The sequence below is a fragment of the Glandiceps talaboti genome, chromosome 11 (genome assembly GCF_964340395.1).
Source record: "Glandiceps talaboti chromosome 11, keGlaTala1.1, whole genome shotgun sequence".
Taxonomy (NCBI): Eukaryota; Metazoa; Hemichordata; class Enteropneusta; family Spengelidae; genus Glandiceps; species Glandiceps talaboti.
The window spans coordinates 21,135,204-21,157,055 of NC_135559.1; the positions used below are offsets into that span (position 1 = coordinate 21,135,204).

Sequence of the window (21,852 nt, forward strand, 5' to 3'; positions counted from 1 at the left end):
CAAATTCCATAATGGGTCTGATAAGGAGAACTTATGCTCATCTTGACAAAGAAAGTTTTTTATTATTGTACAAAGGTCTGGTTAGACCACATTTGGAATATGCAAATCAAGTTTGGGCACCTTACCTCAAAAAGGATATTATTGCCATCGAGAACGTACAGCGCAGAGCTACCAAGTTAATTCCAGGATTTAGAGAATTGTCATACCAGGAAAGACTAAGGCATCTGAACTTACTAACTTTGGCTTACCGTCGTCTACGGGGAGATATGATTGAACTCTATAAAATTATGTCGGGGAAATATGACACTAGAGTGACTGATTTTCTCAAGACCAGACATTGTGACACTAGAGGGCATCAATATAAACTGTACAAAGTCCATACTAGGCTGGATATTAGGAAATTTTCTTTTGTACATAGAAGTATAAACCAATGGAATAGTCTTCCCAATCATGTGGTTGATGCACCAAATGTATATAATTTTGAGAGACGTTTAGATAGACACTGGGAAGGACTTGCAAATGAAATTTAAATTTGAAGACTATGCTAGCATACGCACTGACAAGACTTTAATTTAACATGATCTGATATCAGAGGCCTAAATAAGGCCTATAATCAGAATTGTACCTGTATACCTGTATACCTGTAATATTGGTAAGTTTTCATCATGACAATCGTTCTCGTTGCCCTGGGTCTTTTTGTCTATGTTGCTGAACCCTGTATCGGTTTATAGTATTCGGTGGAATGTAAGTTATCAACTCATCAACAATATTGGTAAGGCGTTTAGTCACAAAACTACGGATTGTAAAATGTGACCCTCCCCAAACATTGTAATGCAAAATATAGCCCTCCCCCAAGAACAGGTTTTTAAAATGTTACCCCCCCCCCGTAAATACTGAAGGCTCCCTTAGATTAATCCTTACCCCTAGTGAACAAATATCGACTTCATTATTCCATCAGTCGTGATCGGTCTAGTATTTTTTTTTAATTTTCCGTTATTTGTCATTGATTTGATTTGATTTATTACTCTAGGTCAATGCATCCATAAATGGATTTTCATGCATTGAATATAAAAATACAAAACATACGTTAAAATACAAAGACACATAATTTAAAAATATGGGAGAGTAACAAAATTTACAGGGCAGAGTACAAAGATAAAATAAAAGTTATAAAAAGTAAAACACGAGAGATGCTAGAATTATGAAGTTAAAAACGGTTTAAGACATTAAAAACTAAGTGTTTACTAAGTAGTCGTATTTGCGGAAATACATGAGCGGTATTTGAAAGAACGACTGTGTGCCTTAATTTGGAATGTGGTATTTGGTCCGAGTATTGTATTGGTGTATTGTTGAGTTTTTGGTGACAAGATCAGATAAATAGAGTGGTACTTTTTTGCTTATACATTTACTGACAATATTTTTGAAGTGTTGATCGTGTCTTTCCTGAATAGTTGGCCAATTTAGAGAATTTCTGGCAAGTGTTACATGGTCTGATTTTTTAAGGCCACATTGAATTCGTACAGCAAAATTTATGATACCTTGAAGACTACTTTTCAAAGTGAGATTACAATTAGAAAAGACTGTGTCACAGTAGTCTAAAAGGGAGAAGACATAGTAGCAGCTATTACATTCTTTCTGACTTTTTCCGGTATACAACGCCTAACACGTGCCAGTCTTGTTAGACGGAAACCACATGCCCTACGGAGATAAGACACATGGTTTGACCAACTGAGTTCAGGGTCCAGTTTCAAGCCTAAGCAGGTAGCAGACTTAGTAGCTTTGATAGCAATATCTTGAAAGGACAGAGAATTAATGCGATTTGGTATTTTCTTTAGTTGTTGACGTGTAACCGAAGAACATATACTGATATTTAGAGATATTTGGTTTCAAAGTATTTGCATGGAACCATGTAGTTAAACGATTAATTTCGTATTTTAAGTCATTGTGAAGTACATCAATATCGGCAATGGTACTGTTTTTCAGAATATTGATGTCATCTGCAAAACCATAAATTGGAGTGTTTGAGTGAAGCCAAGTAGGAAGGTCATTAATATATAGTGCAAATAATAAAGGTCCACAGACACTGCCTTGAGGTACTCCAGTTTTGACCTGAATACAATTTGAAGATATGTTACCAACTTTTACACTTTGAGTTCTACCTGATAGGTAACTTCTGAACCACTGAACTGCAGATGGATGAAAGTTGTAACGTTGAAGTTTACTGAGAAGGATAGTGTGATTGACTGAATCAAACGCCTTTGAAAGGTCTAACATAAGAAGAGATGAAATTTTCCTATTGAACATGTTATCAAGTATATCATCACACATACGCTGTAATAATGTAGCTGTCGAATGTTTTGGACGGAAACCAGAAAAAGTTGGATGGAGGATATTATTTGAATCTAAGTAACTAATAAGTTGATTGCAGACTAAACGTTCAAGAACTTTTGAGAGAGTGGGGAGTAGAGAAATAGGGCGGTAATTGGAAACATCTTGTTTATCACGCTTGCCCTTTTTATATATTGGAATAATTGTAGCTTTTTTCCAATCAGTTGGTACAATACCCTGAGAAATAGACTTGTTAAATATACATGTCAATGAAGGAACAATAGCTGGAATTGACAGTTTGATTAACTTACAGTTAATATCATTTGGTGATGAAGACTTATTGGATGGCAATGCCGATAAGGCAGAGGTTACTTGTTGTTCTGTGACCTTAGAAAGTTGAAAACTAGTCTGTGGCATTTTGATGTGATCTAGTAAAGGTTCAACAGTGTTTATTTCTTCTTGAATGCGTGTACCTACATTGGCAAAGTACTGGTTGAAGTTATTGGCAAGAGGTAGCGGGTCGTCGTGAGCTGGGAGAGTAGTGCAACGAGGATTTAATAGATCATTAATCCTTTTCCAGAATCTACGCTCTGCTTGATCGCAACCCCCTCCGCCCTGTGCTATAGTCTCGTAAAACACCAGGCATAAAACTCTCGCGAGGTTTTGTTTAATATACAGTATGCCTGACTTCCATATGTCCCACGTGACACGTGACACAGAGCTAGAGCTCGCTGGAGATGGCAGAGCTAGCGCGTAGTCGCTGCTCGCGTAGTAGTAGTACTACTAGTTCTCATGATGGGTTCAGAAATGTTACCAGCTATCGACAAAAACGCAGACGGTGTACAAGTAATTCACCACCATTTGAATCTGTGAACACACCGTGTAGCCGGTGTCCAATGCGTACTAAATGTGGTAAAAACCTCTACGGATCTGCGTGGACTGACGAACATGTCAAACAGCTGAAATTTGAATGTCAACGGTTCGTAGATGCCCACACTGTGGCACCTGAACATGAAGAATATTTTCATCATATGACGATTGGGAAAAGTTCTACCAAGACCTTACTCGTGCGGTATGCTTTTATTCCTCTAATGCAATGGTTACTGCAGAGTGGAGAATTCGCAACCGAAAATGGCAGCAAGTCTGTTGGTACCATACCAGTTACTGAAGCCACAGAGGAAGAGATAAAAAAAGAACTTGAGGGTGAGTTGGTTCCCTGAAGTATTATAGTAGTTAGTCTGTAATGTTTTCAAATATGAAAGACATCAGTTATTTATTTACTATAAAACTTTTTAACGTGTGCAGGGTAAAAATAATAGAATGCGCCCATTCTTCAATTTCTCTATGGAAGTGGGGTTATATCACAGATGAATAGATGAATTTCATTTCATCATTTAATTATTTGTTCTCATTACATAAATGAGAGAAAGAAACTTTTTACTTCTTTTTCATTAAGTAATTACAATTTTCATTCCTTAGCCAACAAAAGTAAATTTTTACATATTTTGTCTGCAGATGATAAACTTTCTCTTGGAAACTTTCTTGTTAATGTAAAAAATATAGCAGTTGGCTAAATGATTGTATTTTATTGGTTTAAAATGTATCATTTTGAGTAATTACTCGTCAGTGATTGGTGGGGGGCCTGCGTACGTCATTGTAGTCTAAGTTATGCATTTATGTTTGCGCATGGGTATATCGTGTCTTTTGCCTCATGTGTCAGGCAGTTGTGTTCAGAGTCTGTAGTGTAAACAACGTGTATTGAAGTTCGGAAGGACGCACGTCGGGCGAAGCAGGCTTGTTATGTCACTAAGAAATTGTTCCGGTTGCGGAGAACCAATTCAAGGGCACAAAGGGCTCAGTGGACGTTTTTGTGTTGCCAGAATGGCGGATGGTGAAAGTAAAACAACGGACACGGAACCGGAGAGTACGGCCAGCGAAGACAGCACTGCTTCTACTGCTAACACGGAGGGTAAGGAACTGAAACATCGTAACCGTAAGTCAAGAACTACTGCTAAGCCTGGCGTGCAGACGCAGATTGATGCTATAACAGATCAACTGAACCTTTTAACAAATCAATTGGGATCATCCCGTGCACGCAACTCGCAGAAAGAACATTCAGCGAAAACGGGTTACAACCTTGGTATAAGGTATAATAAGGTATTTTATTTACTTATTTTTGTATGCTTTACCATGCTCGCTAAAGCATGATGCTACGCAATAAAGATTGATTGATTGATTGATTGATTGATATCACAGACAGTCGATCACTTGTGAAGTTGTGAGCTACTATTCCTTTCCATAATGATTTTATTCTAATCTCTTATGATCATAATATACAATAATAACGTTATTTTTCGTAATTAAGATATTCTAAAAATATCGATATTGACGTATTAGTCAGGGCGCCAAGGCTGAAATTTTGAAAAAAAAATGCCTGGCTTGAAGTACAAATTTGGGTTTGGTTAGAGTAACATCTAGGCCTTCAGAAAACTGATGTTGACCCTCCCTCTGGATTCTCTTGCGGGAGACGGTTTCCATGGTAACATTGACATTATTTTGAAGGACACTAAAACATTAAAAACGTCATATCTTGTGCCCCAGAAATGGTATAATTACAATTAAAGTATGTTTATATATATTTTAGGGGACAGGGAACTCAATCATTACATGACCTTTTAGATTCAAGCTCAGGGTCATAGTCAAAATTCAAGGTCAACTTAATTTGTTGGACTTTTATCGAAACATTCATTGAAACTTTTCTGTACACTTCCGTCAGATATGACTGGTAAAGCTGTAAGTTGGTCAGAAAATAGCCAAACATACAATCTTTCTAAAATTTGTAAAAACGTGAAAAAAAGTACATATGAAGTTGTTTTGTAGTAAAAAGCTGTTACCAAGGCAAATGCTGTCAATATCCCCAATTATACCAAAGTGTTAATATACTAATCTAAAAGTGTTGTTGATATGATGTAAATAGGGTTTTGGAGACAAGCAAATCACTGATTACATGATTCTTTCAATCCAAGATCAAGGTCATCGTCAAAAAAATTCAAGGTCATCTTAATTTTTTGAAATTATTAAAATACCGTCAGAATCTTTTCTACACAACATCACACTTGATCTTTACTGACAAAATTGCATAGAAAATAGCAAATTATGTAGTCTTTCAGGAAAAATTCAGCAAAGGCATACATTGTATGCTGGGCTGCTTTTATTACAAACTTCTGTTACCAAGACAACTGGTAGCAAGTTCACCAAAATATGAAGGTACTGAATATCGCAGCATACCGAAGTGCTACAGATATGATGCAAGTGTCTATATATTGGTTTTAGGGGATAGGCAACACACTTATCACATGATCTTTTTTGATCCAAGGTCAAGGTCGTAGTCTAATTACAAAGTCACCTCAATTTTTCTCTTTTATCAAAACACCGAGATAAGTTTTCTGCTATAAACTACTGCAGACATCAGATAGCAAATCAGATAGCAAATTATATAGTCTGTCATAAATATTGTAGCAAAGGCACATTAGGGTCAGCTTACTAATACTATGGGGTAAGGGAATTGTCTAGAAACATGTTCTCAAAAGGAATGACGCCTGTACAACCAAGCACTATAAAGATAGCTACTCCTACTTTATTGACATCTAACAAAAACCTACAGATCACACAGAAATGAAGGTTTTCCTACATTCCATACATATTGGCTCGAATTTGATCTTCATTTGATTGGTCAATTAGGAATATATAGGATTGGTTAGTAGAGATTGTTTTGACTTATGATTAACTAATATGACATAACTTGATTGGTTATGTAAATTGCAGTCAGGATCCTACATTTGACTCAAGCTCAGTGTATATTCAAGCTCAGTGTATATTTCATTCCCAATACTTATTTATAAAAGTTTGTAACCAGGACTATATGTAAAGTCGAGAATGATACAGAATTATGTAAAAAAAAAACAACCACGAAAATGGTCTATATCTCAAGGTCTCAAAGCTCTGTTGGCAACTGACTGATATATACATTCTCACCTTATCAGTATTACAAATTTAACGTGTTTCAAAAAATCTTTAAATTCATCCTTTTACATTGTCTGTGATTATGCATTTTTATCTCTTTTACTCTTGTTTACAGTTTTTATCATCATATTTTTCATTGTTGTACAATTTTTATGTGCGTTACCTTGTTTTGTTTTTGTTGTTGTATTGTGTACATTTGCTTTAGGGCCCCTGGGAAGATTAGGCTGGACCTAACAAGGTCACCCTTTTTCTTTTTGAAATAAAAGTCATTATTATATTATAGTGATCCCAAACTGGGGTCAGTGTTCAGTGTTGTAATCCAGTGCTGTCATCCTACATTTGTATATCCAGTAAAGCTGCTCAGTGGCCTTCATTACTGGGACAAGCCATTAGCCAAGCAAGTGGACTTGTTATCAAAGAGTACCAATATTTACACATGTGATGATGGGCTCTTACATAACACAAGTAAACAGCTGTAAACCTCTATTCGGCCGTCTGCATAGACTGCAATTGAGGCAAACCTTATCTCCGTCTTATATCAGTTGTTATCAATTTATTAGGCTATTATAAGTAACGCTACAAACAGCTTTAGAGATGCAAACAACTTTTATGACACCCGTTTTCGCCAGGCAAGCCCGCGGGTTTGTTGCACTTGGACCGCTAATGGTTTGTGACTGTCATGTGAAAGCATGACCCTGGCTGCAATAACTAATTGTGACTTTTTCTGTGGATTTTGGTATGGACTAAAAAAAAACAATGTATATTGTTACTTTGAAGTTTTATTTTTCTTTCCCCTTTTTTTCATTATTATCCATTTAATGATTTATATTTTTCACAGACTAGACATGTTTTTTTTCAATGTTTTAATCTTCAAAAATTTTATTTTATTTATTTTTTTATTTTTGGTTTACAACTACTAATCTTTTGTATATCCAATGTGCACAAAAAGGAATGAATGAAAGATTATGCCATGGGAAGGGGGCTGAGCATTGATTGTGCCATCAAAATTCTGATGTGTGTGAAACCGCCAAAACAAATAATTGTTTGGTTCCGGTTTACCCGATCCCACCTAATTTTTCATGCCGACCCTAAACTTTTTTTTACATATCTTAGGAGAAAATGCTAAAATCATGAAAATTTTGAAGTCTGGTAAGTAATACAGTAGTGGATGGAGAAACTTACTCAATTTAAAAGACAATGTAAAATTCGTCTTCAATCTGGCTGTAATCTGACGAGAAGAAACCAATAAGACAGGGACCAATGTAAAATAACAGAAAACATAACTATCAGAACTCAAGACTCACAACTGAAAACAAATATTTTAATCAAATTAAAATAAGAAATTGATCTACCCCACCTATTCTAAAATTGAATGTAATTGGAACAACACAATTTTTTAGCTCCGCTGTCAGCGAAAGCTGAAAGCGTAGCTTTAGGTATAGGTGGGTATTGAGGTATAGAGAGTAGAGTGAATGATGTATCCATCAAACATTTATATTTTCATTATTTTCTCCGAAAGTGACAGTCAGAATTCTTAGATATTTGGTGTGCATGTTCCCTGGGGGGAGGCTATTCAGATTTGTTCATGCCAAGTTGATCTGTGCCATTTTCAATTTTTTATGATTTTTTTTCATAAAATGTCATTTTCATCATCTCCGTGAAAACTTCTTGTCATATTGCTTTGATATCTGGTGTGTTGATGCGCAGGGGGTAGCTTACTCAGGTTTGTTAATTTCAAGTCAGCACATCTTCATTTTTATTTTTTATGATTTTTTTTTTTGTAATTTGAAAAAAAAATGAATATGTTAATGAGCATTATGACCGACGCCATATTGGAAATCAGTCGACGAGACTTTAAGTAAACTGCCACTTTTCAAAAGACACTTGACGTCAAACAAGCAATGTAATATGTGCTATAGTCATAATTCTACGCATTGGGCGCCCAAATGCATGAAGTGACAAGCGTTTATTCGAAACAGGGTTGTAAACTTCAACTCCAAATTCTGCACCCCTTCTACATAATCAGCCAGTCCGCAACATCCTTATTTGCATACTCTATCCTGATTCGACCAGAAGCTGAAGCTGGCCACATTTGACCGGTCAGTTTTCCACAGCAAGTAACAACACAGGACGTTCTTGGTACTCACTAAAATCACACTTCAGACCCACTATAAAAATGTGATGTTTTCAGATAACATGTAACTTGTGATTAATTCTATATTGTCGTGCAATTTGGAGTGACAGTGAACCAGAATTAAGACAACTTGCGTAAGGAAGTCATGCCTCGGCATGCGGTTGAAGTTATGCAAGAGCAGTCTAACTGCGGACTGTGAATCAACCAAACTTTGTTTATTGGCCGACAGTTCACATGTAAAGTTAAATGACATGAACGTGTCTTTCCATTTCCAAAATGCAAATATTTGGCAAGTAAAAATAATTAAAATAATTACAACTTTAATTTGGCTTCAGACTTTGCATTATGTTTTGCGTATCTTTCCCCGTTTTACATGTAAATTCGAAAAGGTTCTCTCTCGTCATGTCATCAGTGATCATACCGTGAGGGGCTGCTTTGAGTACGAGCGAAGTGAGACATGTTGAGGTATTTTGTTGAGAATTATAAATATTGCGAAATGTCAAGTACAAGGTTTAAATACAATCGAATGACGAAAAAAAATGGCCAAGTCTGCTGACAGGTGCCAGTCACAAGAAACACTGTAAATTCCATCTTTCTTAGTTTCCGTACGGCGACAATCCCAGGTTCCCGGATGCACGAGGGACTAACCCGGAAGAAAGTCGTTGTCAGCCACATACGTTACAGTGGTAACATCGTCCGAGAAATTGCTGCGTTCAGAGGGTCATTATTCACAGAATTGTTGTTTTCGAGTGAAAACGCGTCTTGAATTGTATAACTCTAACAAATGAAGACATGTCAAGTTATATTTTGAAAGTTGTATCGCTAGTTTGAGACGATTGTCTCACGTACTATAGTACTATCGAGGCTTACTTGGACTTGGACCTTACTCCAGTTCATCGGGAAGTTTAGCCAGTCTGATAATTCTTTCTGGTTTAGTTTACAACACTTTTGATCACGCAGATTTTGTTGTTGTGATGAAAAGAAATTTAAAAAAAAAGATCACTTCAACCATTTCGTTGTGTTTTCTTTATGAAAGGTAATAGAACATGAACGAGTGTTACCACTGTAACGTATGGCTGAGAATGACTCTCTTTCGGGTACTTGGCGGGGATTGTCGCCGTCCGGAAACTAAGAATGGCGATTAATACATTTCTTCCCTATATATATCCACTACAACTTGTACAAGTTGAATGTTGTTGACTTGGTAAATTTGTTAGAAAATTGAAATTCAAATTGCCTCAAAATTATTTTAGATCCCCAGTTTATTTCATTCATCATTAAAATTTTCCAGGGTTAAAGCTGTAAGACACTGGAATTATTTATAGCCAACCTCAAAATCCTCTTTTTTTTCTTTTTCTTGTGTGCATTTCCCAGTCATTTTTTTTTCTGAGATTTTGTGCAATTTTTCATAACAGTAGATTTTTGTTATAAAATGGTGACTATGGTATAAAAGTACAATACATTACCAACTTCTGTGTAAAATGTGTTTTATAGTGAGACATCATATGAACCACTAACCACTTTATTGCATCGCTAAAACAAAACTGCATAGTAAAGAGCTGAAGAACTGAACCACTTCTACACCAAAATAAAAAATAAAATTTAAAAAAAACAGCGGAGCTATTCTGACCGATAGGTCGCTTGTTTTATTATACCTATGCTGACAGTTGTGAAATGTTTTGCTCTTTAGCATGATTTCTTTCAAGCCAAATCAAAGTTGAGGAGAAGTAAATAATACATGTATATTTATAAAGTGCACATCCACAAAAATTAAAAATTAATATCTTGCAGCTTTGCTACAACAAAATACAGCCAGATAATACATGTATGTTGTACTCATGGTATATAAGGATACCAAACTTGTAGCAAACAAAAGGTTAATCACTGTATGACGTTAGGGGCGCTAGGCCTGACTGAACATTAACAGACATGCGCAGACGGGGAAACCCCGTAGACAGACGTGAACTAACTGTTGTTTTGGTGTATTACGTTGGCGGAGGCGCCCCGTTCAAACTATTGAAGTGTAATATTATTTGACGTACTTGTGTGTGAGAATAAAGACTTTATACCCAACTACTACGTGTTATACTGGTGGCAGCGGTGACGAAGCTCAATATTATAGGAAACCAGTGGGTTTATCAACTACTCCAGCTACTTGGCCTAAACGACACTTTGTGCAGTATGGCTTCTGCGTACGTTCAACTACCAAATAAATTTTGCGGTAAGGAAAATGAAAACTTTAATATATGGGTTCGCAAGTTTGAAGTTGCAACGAAAGCGACGAAGGATTTAACCACAAAGGATGCCAAACTTGGGTTATTACCTGCTTTATTGGATGGCCACGCTTTTCAAGTATATGAACAATTACAAGAAGATGATAAAGGTGATTATGATAAATTGAAAACAGCCCTAGCCGGGAAATTCAGTGGTAAAGAACATGTTAGCTTGTATCGTCTCCAATTTAGGGAGCGAACACGTAAGACTGGGGAGCCCCCAGACGAGTATCAGACGGAGCTTATACGACTAGCAGACATTGCCTATCCAACTTTAGACAGTGTAGTCAAACAAGATATGGTAATGGATCAGTTTATTTGTGGTCTTCAGGACAGCTCATTACAAGAAAAGATTTTAAATGCAGATAAACAGACATTGGATGAAGTTGTGTTACTTGTTCGTAAAACTGAGGCAGCTACCAAAGCAGTTACCAAAATGTCAGCTGCGCCACAACAACATAGAAGTGAACAAGTAGCTCATGTTACAGCAGACAGTGTGAACTCTATTATTGATAAGAAATTCAAGGAATTAGAACATAGAATTTTACAGAAGTTAGAAGAGATGACAGTGACAAACGAGACTTTGTATGCGAGGCAGAATCAAAGAGGTGATTTTCGTAGATCCACAAATGCAATAACTCAGAGTAATAGAGGTTCCATTCCTCGTACACAATTTGCACCAGGATTCCAGGGTAACTGTTATTCGTGTGGTGTTTATGGGCACCGAAGTAGTCAGTGTCCAGATCGTGCCACCTATGCACAGTATGAGAGTCAGACTAGTAAGAGACAATTTCAGCAACAACCACAGTCTACTCAATTCAGACAACAGGAAAACTACTAGCTGCTGATGATAGGGGCCAGCCATTAGCAGCAGAGGATGGGGCCAATACAAGCCAATACTTGGAACAGAATAAAGAAAATCCTACAGATTTTACAAATATGGTAATGATTGTTGTTGGTGACACAGATGTGAAAGCAGTGGTGGATACAGGAGCTGGTATCTCTCTTATAAGTGAAGAATTTAGAATGAAGTGTCATGCTCTTCGTAAGAAACACTTAAATCCTCATGTCAACTTGCTAGCAACATCACTACTAGGACAGAAGTTAGATATACTGGGGTCAATTCAAACCAGAGTGAGAATTGGCAGTAATGAACTCTTTCATACAATGTTCGTGGTAAGAGACATGGTCAATCCTGTTATACTTGGTTGGGATTTCTTTCTGCAACATGGAGGACAGGTAGATACAGAGCATTGTATGTTATGGATTAATGGCCAGCCAGTCCCATATTTGAGGAAAAGTCAGTTGGTTCCAGAGATATGCAGTGCTGTGGCAAATCAGACAGTTACAATACCACCACGTAGTGAGATGCCCGTAACTGTTCGCCTTCAATCTGCAACTATGGGAGAACCGCCACCTCATGGTTACACAGGTATTTTAGACCCTGACGAATCCTTTCGAGATGATAGGGGTTTAGCTGTTGCCCGAACTGTTTCCAGAGTTACCAATGGTGTTGCGCTTGTACAAGTTATGAACATCACAGAATGGCCTGTAGACTTGCATGAGGACACGCCTTTAGGATCTTTTGTAGCTACTAAGACTGACGAGGAAAGCTATACAGTGTCAAGAGTATATATATATGAACTATGTGAAACAAAGAAGCCAACAGCAACGGTATCACATGTGGAAATCAGTAAGAACACATCAGAAATGGATAGTGGTATAGCCAAGATTTCACTTAATGATACAGCAATAACAGAACCTCAGAAAAGGAGGGTGGGGAATTTATTGAAGGAGTATTCTCATGTATTTAGTAAGAACTCGATGGATAGAGGACGGACCCATCTAGTCCAACATCATATACGGACAGGGAATGCTGCCCCTATAAAACAACGGCCTCGGCGTGTACCAGTGCATCTACAGGCAGAGATACAACGACAAGTGAAAACCATGTTGGAAAATGATGTCATAGAAGAGAGCAATTCACCATGGGCTTCTCCAGTAGTATTAGCAAGGAAGAAAGACATGTCCATCCGCTTCTGTGTCGATTACCGCAAGGTGAACTCAGTTACAGAAAGAGATGCTCATCCTTTACCAAGAATTGATGATACCTTGGATGCTTTGTCAGGATCTACGTAGCCTTTATTCAGTTGTAGATCTTTGTTCAGGATATTGGCAGGTTGAAGTGCACCCAGACGATAGAGACAAGACTGCATTTACCACAGGAGTTGGCCTTTATAATTTCAAGGTCATGCCATTTGGATTAACAAACGCACCACCAACTTTTCAGAGATTGATGGAATTAGTGTTGGCTGGTTTGGATTGGCGTACATGTTTAGTGTACCTGGATGACATTATTATATTCAGCAAGGACTTTGAGGAACACATACAGAGCCTTGAGGAGGTGTTCAAAAGGATGGGGGCTGCTGGTTTGAAATTGAAGCCAGAAAAGTGCAAACTGTTTCAAGGCAGTGTTGTGTTTTTGGGACATAAGGTCTCAGCAGAAGGTATATCTCCGGACCCTGACATAACAGAACGTATACGGTCCTATCCTACTCCAACATGTGTAGCAGACGTTCGCCGCTTCTTAGGTTTAGCATCATATTATAGGAGGTTTGTAAAGAACTTTGCACTGATTGCAACACCCTTACACCACCTATCAGAGAAGGAAGTAAAATTTGAGTGGTCCGAAGATTGTAGTCATGCCTTTCAAGTACTTAAAACTGCCCTTGTCAGTCCACCAATACTTGCATACCCAGACTTTACCAAGACTTTCTACCTTCACGCTGATGCCTCACATTCTGCAGTAGGAGTTGTTTTAGCACAGAGACATGAAGGGGGAGAGAAAGTAATAGCATATGCAAGCCATGCCCTTAACAAGGTGGAGAGAAGGTGGGCCACATATGATAAGGAACTTTTTGCTATTGTGTGGGGAATAAGACATTTCCGCCCTTACTTATGCGGAGCACAGTTTCATGTTGTAACGGACCACAAACCTCTGGTAGGATTACGGGATATTAAAGCTGGTAATGATCCCACAGGACGTAGAGAGAGATGGGCTATAGAACTGAGTATGTATGACTTCACCATAAAACATAGAGGTGGGAAATATCACTCAAACGCTGACGCCATGTCTAGGTTAAACTTCAAAGAGGGCACTGACGAAGAAATGTCACTTGAGCAGGAATGGTGTTGTCCAGTCTTGTCAACTCATGGTAACAATAACTCTGAAGTTCACCAAATTCAGAGTACACAGGTAACTAATGAAGCATCATACTCAAAGTTAACGGGTGGTAATACTCTGTTGGACTTTAAAAGGGGACAGCAAGAAGATGCAGTATTACAAGAAGTTTTATCATGGTTACAGACAGGAAAGAAACCATCAAAACAGTACCTGAAAGGGAAGAACTGGAGATTGAAAGCGTTATGGCATAAAGTGGACAGTTTGCAAGTGGTGAAGGGAGTAATATGCAAAAAATGGAGTATATATGATGGTCAAAGAGTAAGACACTTGCACCTTGTTCCGGATGCAATGGTCAACACTGTATTGAAAGAACTGCATGATGGTGCCATGTCTGGTCACATGGGAGTAAAGAGAACAGTAGAAAGATGTAGACAGCGGTTCTATTGGCCTGGAATGAGTCAAGATGTTAGGAGATGGGTTCAAAGCTGTCAGCTGTGCCAAAGAAGGAAATCACCAGCACCAAGGGCAAGGGCACCTATGCAAAATATATCAGTAACCCGCCCATTTGAGATGGTTGCAGCAGACTTGAATGAGTTACCCATGTCTAAAAAGGGAAATCGCTATGCTCTGGTTGTGATGGACTACTTCACTAAATATGTCAACATTTATGCTGTACCTAACCAAAAGGCAACTACTGTAGCCAGAAAGATATTTGGAGAATATATTGCAGAACATGGAGTATTTGAAAGATTTCACTCAGATCAGGGACGTAATTTTGAGTCCCAGGTGATGACAGAACTCTGTGCACTACTACAAATATATAAATCACGCACTACTCCATATCACCCGCAGTCGGACGGGATGGTCGAAAGGTTCAACCGGACTTTGGCGGAGATGTTGGCAAAATGTGTTGCACAGTATGGTGATGAGTGGGACGATCATATATCGAAGATTGCACTAGCTTATAATACAAGTGTTCATGAAAGCACAGGACATACTCCATATTTTCTCAATCATGGGAGAGAAGCTAGACTACCAATAGATATACTGTATGGAAGTACTCCAGATGAGGCAGTTGCGGCTCCTAGTACACATGCAAGGCGTGTTGTCACCAACTTGAAAACTGTCTTTCAACAGGTACGTGAAACATTGGGTAGATCGCAAAGAAGACAGAAGGTTGGGTATGATATATGGGCCCACCATCAACCATATGACGTTGGAGATAAAGTGTGGCTACATGACCCAAAGACCAGAAGGGGTAGATGTCAGAAACTTAGATTGCCATGGGTTGGTCCATTTATAGTAAAGAAGAGAATATTGGGTCCAGATGGAGAGCCAGGTGTGGTATACCGCATACAACAAGAAGGACCCCACCGTAGGCGATTAGTGGTACATCACAATAGACTGAAACCATGTATAGACTTACAACGAGATGACCCACATTTACTACCTTCAGTAAGTTTACAGAGACAAGGGGATAAGGAGAGTCAGAGGGAAATAGAAATTGAGAGTTCAATTCCTGCTCCTGGTGGCTATGTGATTATTCCTGGAAGGCAGCAGATTGAAAATGGGGAGGATGAGGATGTAAATGAGAGACTGAATATAGCTGAAAACCAACATACTGGGGAGATGAGAGATGTGCCAGTAGTAGAAAATAATGTGCCAGAAGTAGAAAATAATGTGCCAGAATTGGAAGAAAATATATTGGATCCAGGGGAGAATGAACATGTGTTGCGCCCTCAGGTGACAAGATCAGGACGGGTAACCAGAGTACCAGCAAGGTACACAGAGTAGAAGAGGAAAACAATATGATAAAATGTGTACTTTGAATGTGTTATCAAGGACAATATCCAGACTGTGACTAAAGTCAATATTGTGTGTTTTGACGGACCCCTACCAGGACATTGCCACTTGGACATTGTGCGGATAATAATATGTACTACCAATAATAGGATATCAATGTGTAATTACTGGTTTACATTACCTGATGCCGTCCATGGATTTATTGTTAATTGTGTACAGTTTGCTGGATTATGGTGCATGCTGCTGTCCTTGGATTTATTGTGATTTGTGCACACATGTTGGATTATAATAAAACTTTCTATACGCTAGTCTGTATGTACTGGATGTACTCCGATCATGTATTTGAACATACGGGTAACTTTTGAACAATGCAGAACTTGCTCTAAAGAATAAGAGAAACTGATTGACCAGAATACTTGTCAAGTTGTAAATATATATATAAAAAAAAAAAATAAAAAAAAAAAAAAATAAAAAAAAATAATGTAGAGTCCTTATTATTATATCTAGCAAAGTACGTTTATTCACCTTGATGAAATGAATTGTCTCTCAAATCTGGTGTTTTATTATTACCAGGGGTTAATTTTTTTTTTTGTCAAAACGTACTAGACCAGGACTACTGGAAATTGAAATCCACTACATGTACATGTAGTTGTGCTTGAAAATCTCCTACACATGTAGTCCTCATTTAGTTCCTTATTAAGTGTGTTTAGGTACCCTGTGAGCCCAAATGACAAGTGACAAACTAAAACAGGGTTGCTGATTTCAAATCCATATTGTGCACCCCTCCAGTACGGAAATGTGTTTTGATGATCGCAAGTATTCAAAATGCATTAATAAAAAATAACAATGTAGGGACATGGGTTCTTGTTGTTCATAAAAATATGTCACTGTGACACAATAGTATGTTGATATACAGTTTGTATCGGGGTGAGATGACAGCTTTTAGCACAACTTAACTGATCTAATTATAATTTAATTTATTTAAACGAATGTTTAGTAGAAAAGTGAAGGAAAAATTGTCATTTAATGGAATGAACTGTGGGCTACGAATCTTTGGTCAATGATGCCATGCTACCCAAAAACAATGTTACATTAAATCCATTAAACCTTATTAACAGACCTACATGTATAGTTACATTGTATATAACTTTGTACGAATGTTGGGACTTCGATTTATGTACATATACATCAAAAGGAACATTGCCACTGACAAATTATTACGCATACGGAACAGCCATTCACTCTTGCTTGGTAAGAATTTTGATTCCCCACTGTGGCGAATAACTTCGATTTTTTCCCTGCCATTTGACTTTTTCTTTCGCATTTGCGAAGGTGGCGAATGTGTAGTGCGAGCACAGAATGGTTTATTTGGTGCGCTATTGGGTGCAAAAATATACTTGTTTGGACATTAAAACTACTAGTCCGTGAGCTCAGGCTAATGGATTTGCTCACCCCTGTAAAGAGAATGTAGCCTTATGATGTACAGTATTGCATGTGTACATGTATTCAATGTCATCACATTCCGTTATGTGCAAGCTTCAATTCAAAATAAAACAAAGAAAGTTGAAATTCACCAAAAAAAATATCATTTTTTCCCTTGCCTGGCCCTATACATCATCTAAATTGTAGTTTTGTTTATAACGTATAGGACTGCGGGTGACCAGTTCTTCTATATCAATTACTGGCCTAAAAATAAAAAGCACATGGGATGTTGTTGATTTCGGTTTCACTAATCCTGAATGTCATTAAAGTTTCTAACAAATCACAGCCATTAACAGAGAATGGCTTGACTGACCAGCCAATCACAGCTCAAGATATATAGAAAAATTCCTTCCTGATAGGACAATAATTTTATCATGCGTGGCCTACTTCGCCAGATTATGTGAACGACATGGAAGTAAGTTGCTTTCAAGAAATAGAGGCGTTTGATTGGAGTGGGCCTTCACTCTTTTTGGTCATGTGTCGAACAAGGTTGCCAGTCGACTAGGCCGTCAGTCGACTAGGCCGTCACCAAAGTACTCCAAACGAACAAAATTTGATTGGTGGTCCAAATGGACCACCATCTTTTCGATTTTGGTGGTCCATAATGGAAAAGTGGTGGTCTTTGGAAGCAAGATGACCGTTAATTTCGAGCCCTGCATCATATGAACCACTAACTACTTTACATGTGTATTACATTGTTAAAAACAAAACTGCATAGTGAAGAGCTGAACAACAGAACTGTTTCTACACTTTACCAAAACCCTGCCAAAAACACCAACCAAAAAAAACAAAAAAACAGCGGAGCTATTCTGACCAAAGGTTGCTTGTATATCGAATATTAATTTTGATATCATCATGAATTAATTAGAACCGTCCAAAAGTTGGTTCATTACTGGAGGTACATTTGTATATGAATTGTAGATAAATATGGTTTTTCTTTACCTAAGAATTGTATTTGTATTGTTTTATTATGTGTATGATCTTTATCTTGTACTAAATCCTGCTTACTTTAAATTCTATTCACAGAGTCTGCAATGTTAAGAATCCTAGTAACCATTCATGAGAAAGGAGGGGTGAACAATTTGGACAGTTTGAGTCGATATCATTTGTCAGACCTTGTTATGGTAAGTACACTTTTAACATTTTGAAGTAAACAAGAACACAACATGAAATTATAGTCAAAATCACAATTACATGTACATGTATGGTCTGCACCATTGTACTAAAGCACTGTTGAGCATCTTGTTGAAAATTTGTAATCAACACATGAATAAAAATTCCAAAGGTATGCAAATATGCCGATTAAAAAGATTTTGCAATACATTGTATATAGCCACAGCCAAAATACTAAAGGGCTCGAAATGGACCACCAAAAATTATATTGTGGTGGTCCAAACTAAAATGAAACTTTATTTTGCTAGCACAGTGTACTACAATGTAGGTTCAGTAGTGCTATAGGCATCGAGCGGGTGTTTGATTAAGAATTGTTCACGACATGATGATTCCATTATTGATATGCTAGGGCTAAATTAGGGCTAAAATGTGTCTTTATTGTCAAAAATCTTTAATTCCAAAACTACTAGGCAGATTGGACTGAAATTTAATGTAGATGCATCTGAGGGTATGTAGATGAGGAAATACATTGTATTAAGCATATAATGATCTTACTAGTGATATGCAAAATAGGTCTAAAAATGTGAATTTTAATTATAATAATGATAATAATTTATTCTCAAATTAATGATAATAATACATAGCAGTTTTTTATATACATTGTACTGTAGAGAAAAAGACTGAAAAATAGTTGGTCAAGCAACTAATCGAGTTCAGCCTCGTTACAATATTTATATTATTTTTTTTACAAAATCAGTTATTTGACGTGTTCCTATTTTAAACGCAGTTCATGAAAAACACACTGAGTAAGAAAAATGAAAACAAAAACACAGCGAAAGAAAGAAACGCATACAAAAGTATAAATCCAATACACCAACAGAATTTTGGTCAATAAAAAGTTATATCTCAAAAGTACATGGTCAAGTAGACTTTAACTTGGTGAGATGTTTCTAGAACTTAGTAGAAGTGTTATTCTGCAGATTTTCTGTAAAACATTGTCACAATTTGCCCTAGCAACCATGACCATAAAACAAGGATTCTTAGACAAGTGAACAAGCATTCAAAAAGTGTAGGCAAATATGCCTAGCAACAAGACCATGCCCATAGCAACAGCCAAATGATCACATATATTGCAGAGATACAAAATGTAACATCAGGGGTTCATAAAAGAAATAAACAAACATTCAAACAATATATATGCAAATAAATCTAACAACATGCCCAAGCCCAAAGCAAGAGCCAAATGATTTGTCAATGTGTACATTTGTATATTGAAAAGATAACAACAAGTTTGGTTAGGCAACTAGATTGTCCACATGTGTGCCTAGCATGGACCAGCATGTGGGTAAACATTTTTTTAAAAATTGTACAGTTGTGCTACAGTGCATTTGGTACTCTTTTTGTACCTTTAAGGTAAATGTGTGACCCTGAACCTATCTATTTAGATTTAAATGTACATAATAACTTACTTAACCTAAAAAAAACCAAATGAAGGTGTCATTATCTTGATTGTTGATTAGTAATTACTTGTTCCTATGGCAAATAGGGTCTAGAAGATATTCCTGTCATCATCCGTACCCGTGCAGTAGAAGTTATCAACAGATGGCTTGCTATCTGTAAAAGTACAAATGTACCAGAAGCAAATATAGATAAGATGCTGTCATGGGTTATGAATTTCATACTCCGAGATGAAGAGGAGTTAAATGATCCAACAAATTTTATGATACAGTAAGTCTTATCAGGGCTCACTCAGTCACGGAGGATATATGTATGCCACTCCAGGAAATACTTTCATGCTGGAGAATCATTTAATGATCCATTGTGTGCAATTTTGGAGATACATATAGCCGAATTGCCATGAGTAGGTGAATTTCACCCAAGAATGTCGTTTTCACTCACTTGGCATAACACAACTTCTAGTTTATAGAAACGACTAAGCTGACTGAGCAGAGGTACACTGTAAATTTAAATACATGGTGAAAAATGATGTTACAAACTGTTAGACATGCATCTTGAAACAAAAAGTGACTGCTTTATTAACACAACTGAACTACATGTAGGTTCAGTAGAGATATAGGCATGGTGAAATGTGTGCATGTGAAAAAGTCAAAAACTACTGGGCAGATTGATGGGAAATTTGATAGGAACATTCTTGAGGGTGTGTAAATTAAGTTGTATTCATGACATGATGATTACATCATTAATATGCACATTATGGCTAAAAATGTGTCCTCTCAAACTTGGTGCGATGCTTCTAGAAATGTTATTCTGCAGATTGTCTTGAAAATGTTTTGGCGCAATTGACCCTAACAACCATGACCACACCCATAGCAATAATCAAATGGCAGACTGGTTAAACAACACTTGGTACAGTGGTACTGGTATGCAAGTATATATAAAAGAAAGCAAACAGGGTTGGTTAGGCAACTGGATATTCATTCAGCAAATGAATACCTAGCATGGATCAACATGTGGGGAAGCATTTATAAAAACTTTACAGTTGTGCTACAATGCCATTGGTGATTCTTTTTTTTAATGTACCTTTTAATGCTACAATGCCATTGCTGCTATTTTTCAGGAGAGGCAAGGACTCGAGGAGAAAATTTGTAATATGTGGTAAAAGTTGTGAAACTGAATGTGACGTGGAACTCTTAGTTCAAAGTGGCCTCTCTGTGGCTGAACGAGGCGATGAAGGACTGTACAAAGTGCTAACAATCTCAGAGGTGAGTTTTTTATGAGTGTATACACTTATGAACCAAAACTTACAGACTTGTGTTTCAATTTGCATTAGTGTTATCTCAGTAGTGAATTGTATTAGATAGGATCTTTTCAAGGTGAATTTTTATTTTCTAAAATCTTGTCATGTAAGGCCTAAAAAAAATGTTTTCTTCCAGTTACCTAACCCTACCTAGTTTTTGACCTTGACTCTCAACATTTTTTATTCCAGAAAAATTTGTAAATTTGTATACATGTATTTCATCAATGTCAACAACTAGTGGCCATTTAAATGTGGCATTGTAACATTTTGTCATGAACTGAATGATTGCTAGCTGAAGTTGGACTTTTAAACTGTATCACGAAGTCAAGTTGACTTTGCTTAGCGTCATTATCATCATCTGAAATAAAAAAAGTAAAATATATGCTGCTATCATTTGCCATCGATATACATCACATAATCTTAAGAAACAAAGGTTTTTCATTTATAATACATCATTTTATATTCACCCTGTAATATCCATATCTATAATTTATACACCACTACTAGCAAAGTATATTACTATTGCCCTTGTTAATATTCCATTCCCCACTGTCAATATTGCATGCTGTCATCTGTCAAAACAAAAAGTGCTTGAGCTTGAAAAGTATCCCAGATTAAACATCAAAAACTAAAGAGACAAAAACAACTGAAAAAGCCCTCACAATCACGGCAAACACTACTATTAGTACAGCCACATGTACATCCAAGTGTGTGGATAAAAAATAAAAATAAAATATAATTATGGAAACCAATG

At 37.0% G+C, this 21,852-nt stretch overlaps 1 protein-coding gene across 3 annotated transcripts; it reads left to right on the forward strand.

Moving 5' to 3' along the window:
- The first annotated feature begins 3,353 nt into the window (after window positions 1-3,353).
- Window positions 3,354-21,057, forward strand: LOC144442839 (uncharacterized). 3 transcript variants are annotated; one of them, XM_078132219.1, is made up of 4 exons: window positions 3,354-3,531; window positions 4,049-4,475; window positions 18,254-18,351; window positions 20,919-21,057. In XM_078132219.1, the coding sequence occupies exons 2-3, from the start codon at window positions 4,129-4,131 to the stop codon at window positions 18,288-18,290; spliced, it is 384 nt and encodes a 127-aa protein (XP_077988345.1). In that variant the 5' UTR covers window positions 3,354-3,531; window positions 4,049-4,128; the 3' UTR covers window positions 18,291-18,351; window positions 20,919-21,057. The 3 variants fall into 3 exon arrangements, with proteins under 3 accessions (XP_077988345.1, XP_077988347.1, XP_077988346.1); XM_078132221.1 differs by lacking the exon at window positions 20,919-21,057 and having other exon boundaries at window positions 4,049-4,485; window positions 18,254-18,276; XM_078132220.1 differs by lacking the exon at window positions 3,354-3,531 and having other exon boundaries at window positions 4,022-4,475.
- Window positions 21,058-21,852: the final 795 nt, after the last annotated feature.

Bases quoted from the DNA above. Each gene is read 5' to 3' on its own strand.
- LOC144442839 (XM_078132219.1), top strand. From the start codon at position 4,129: ATGTCACTAAGAAATTGTTCCGGTTGCGGAGAACCAATTCAAGGGCAC. The intron at 4,476-18,253 runs GTATAATAAGGT...TTCTATTCACAG, and splicing joins GGTTACAACCTTGGTATAAG to AGTCTGCAATGTTAAGAATC.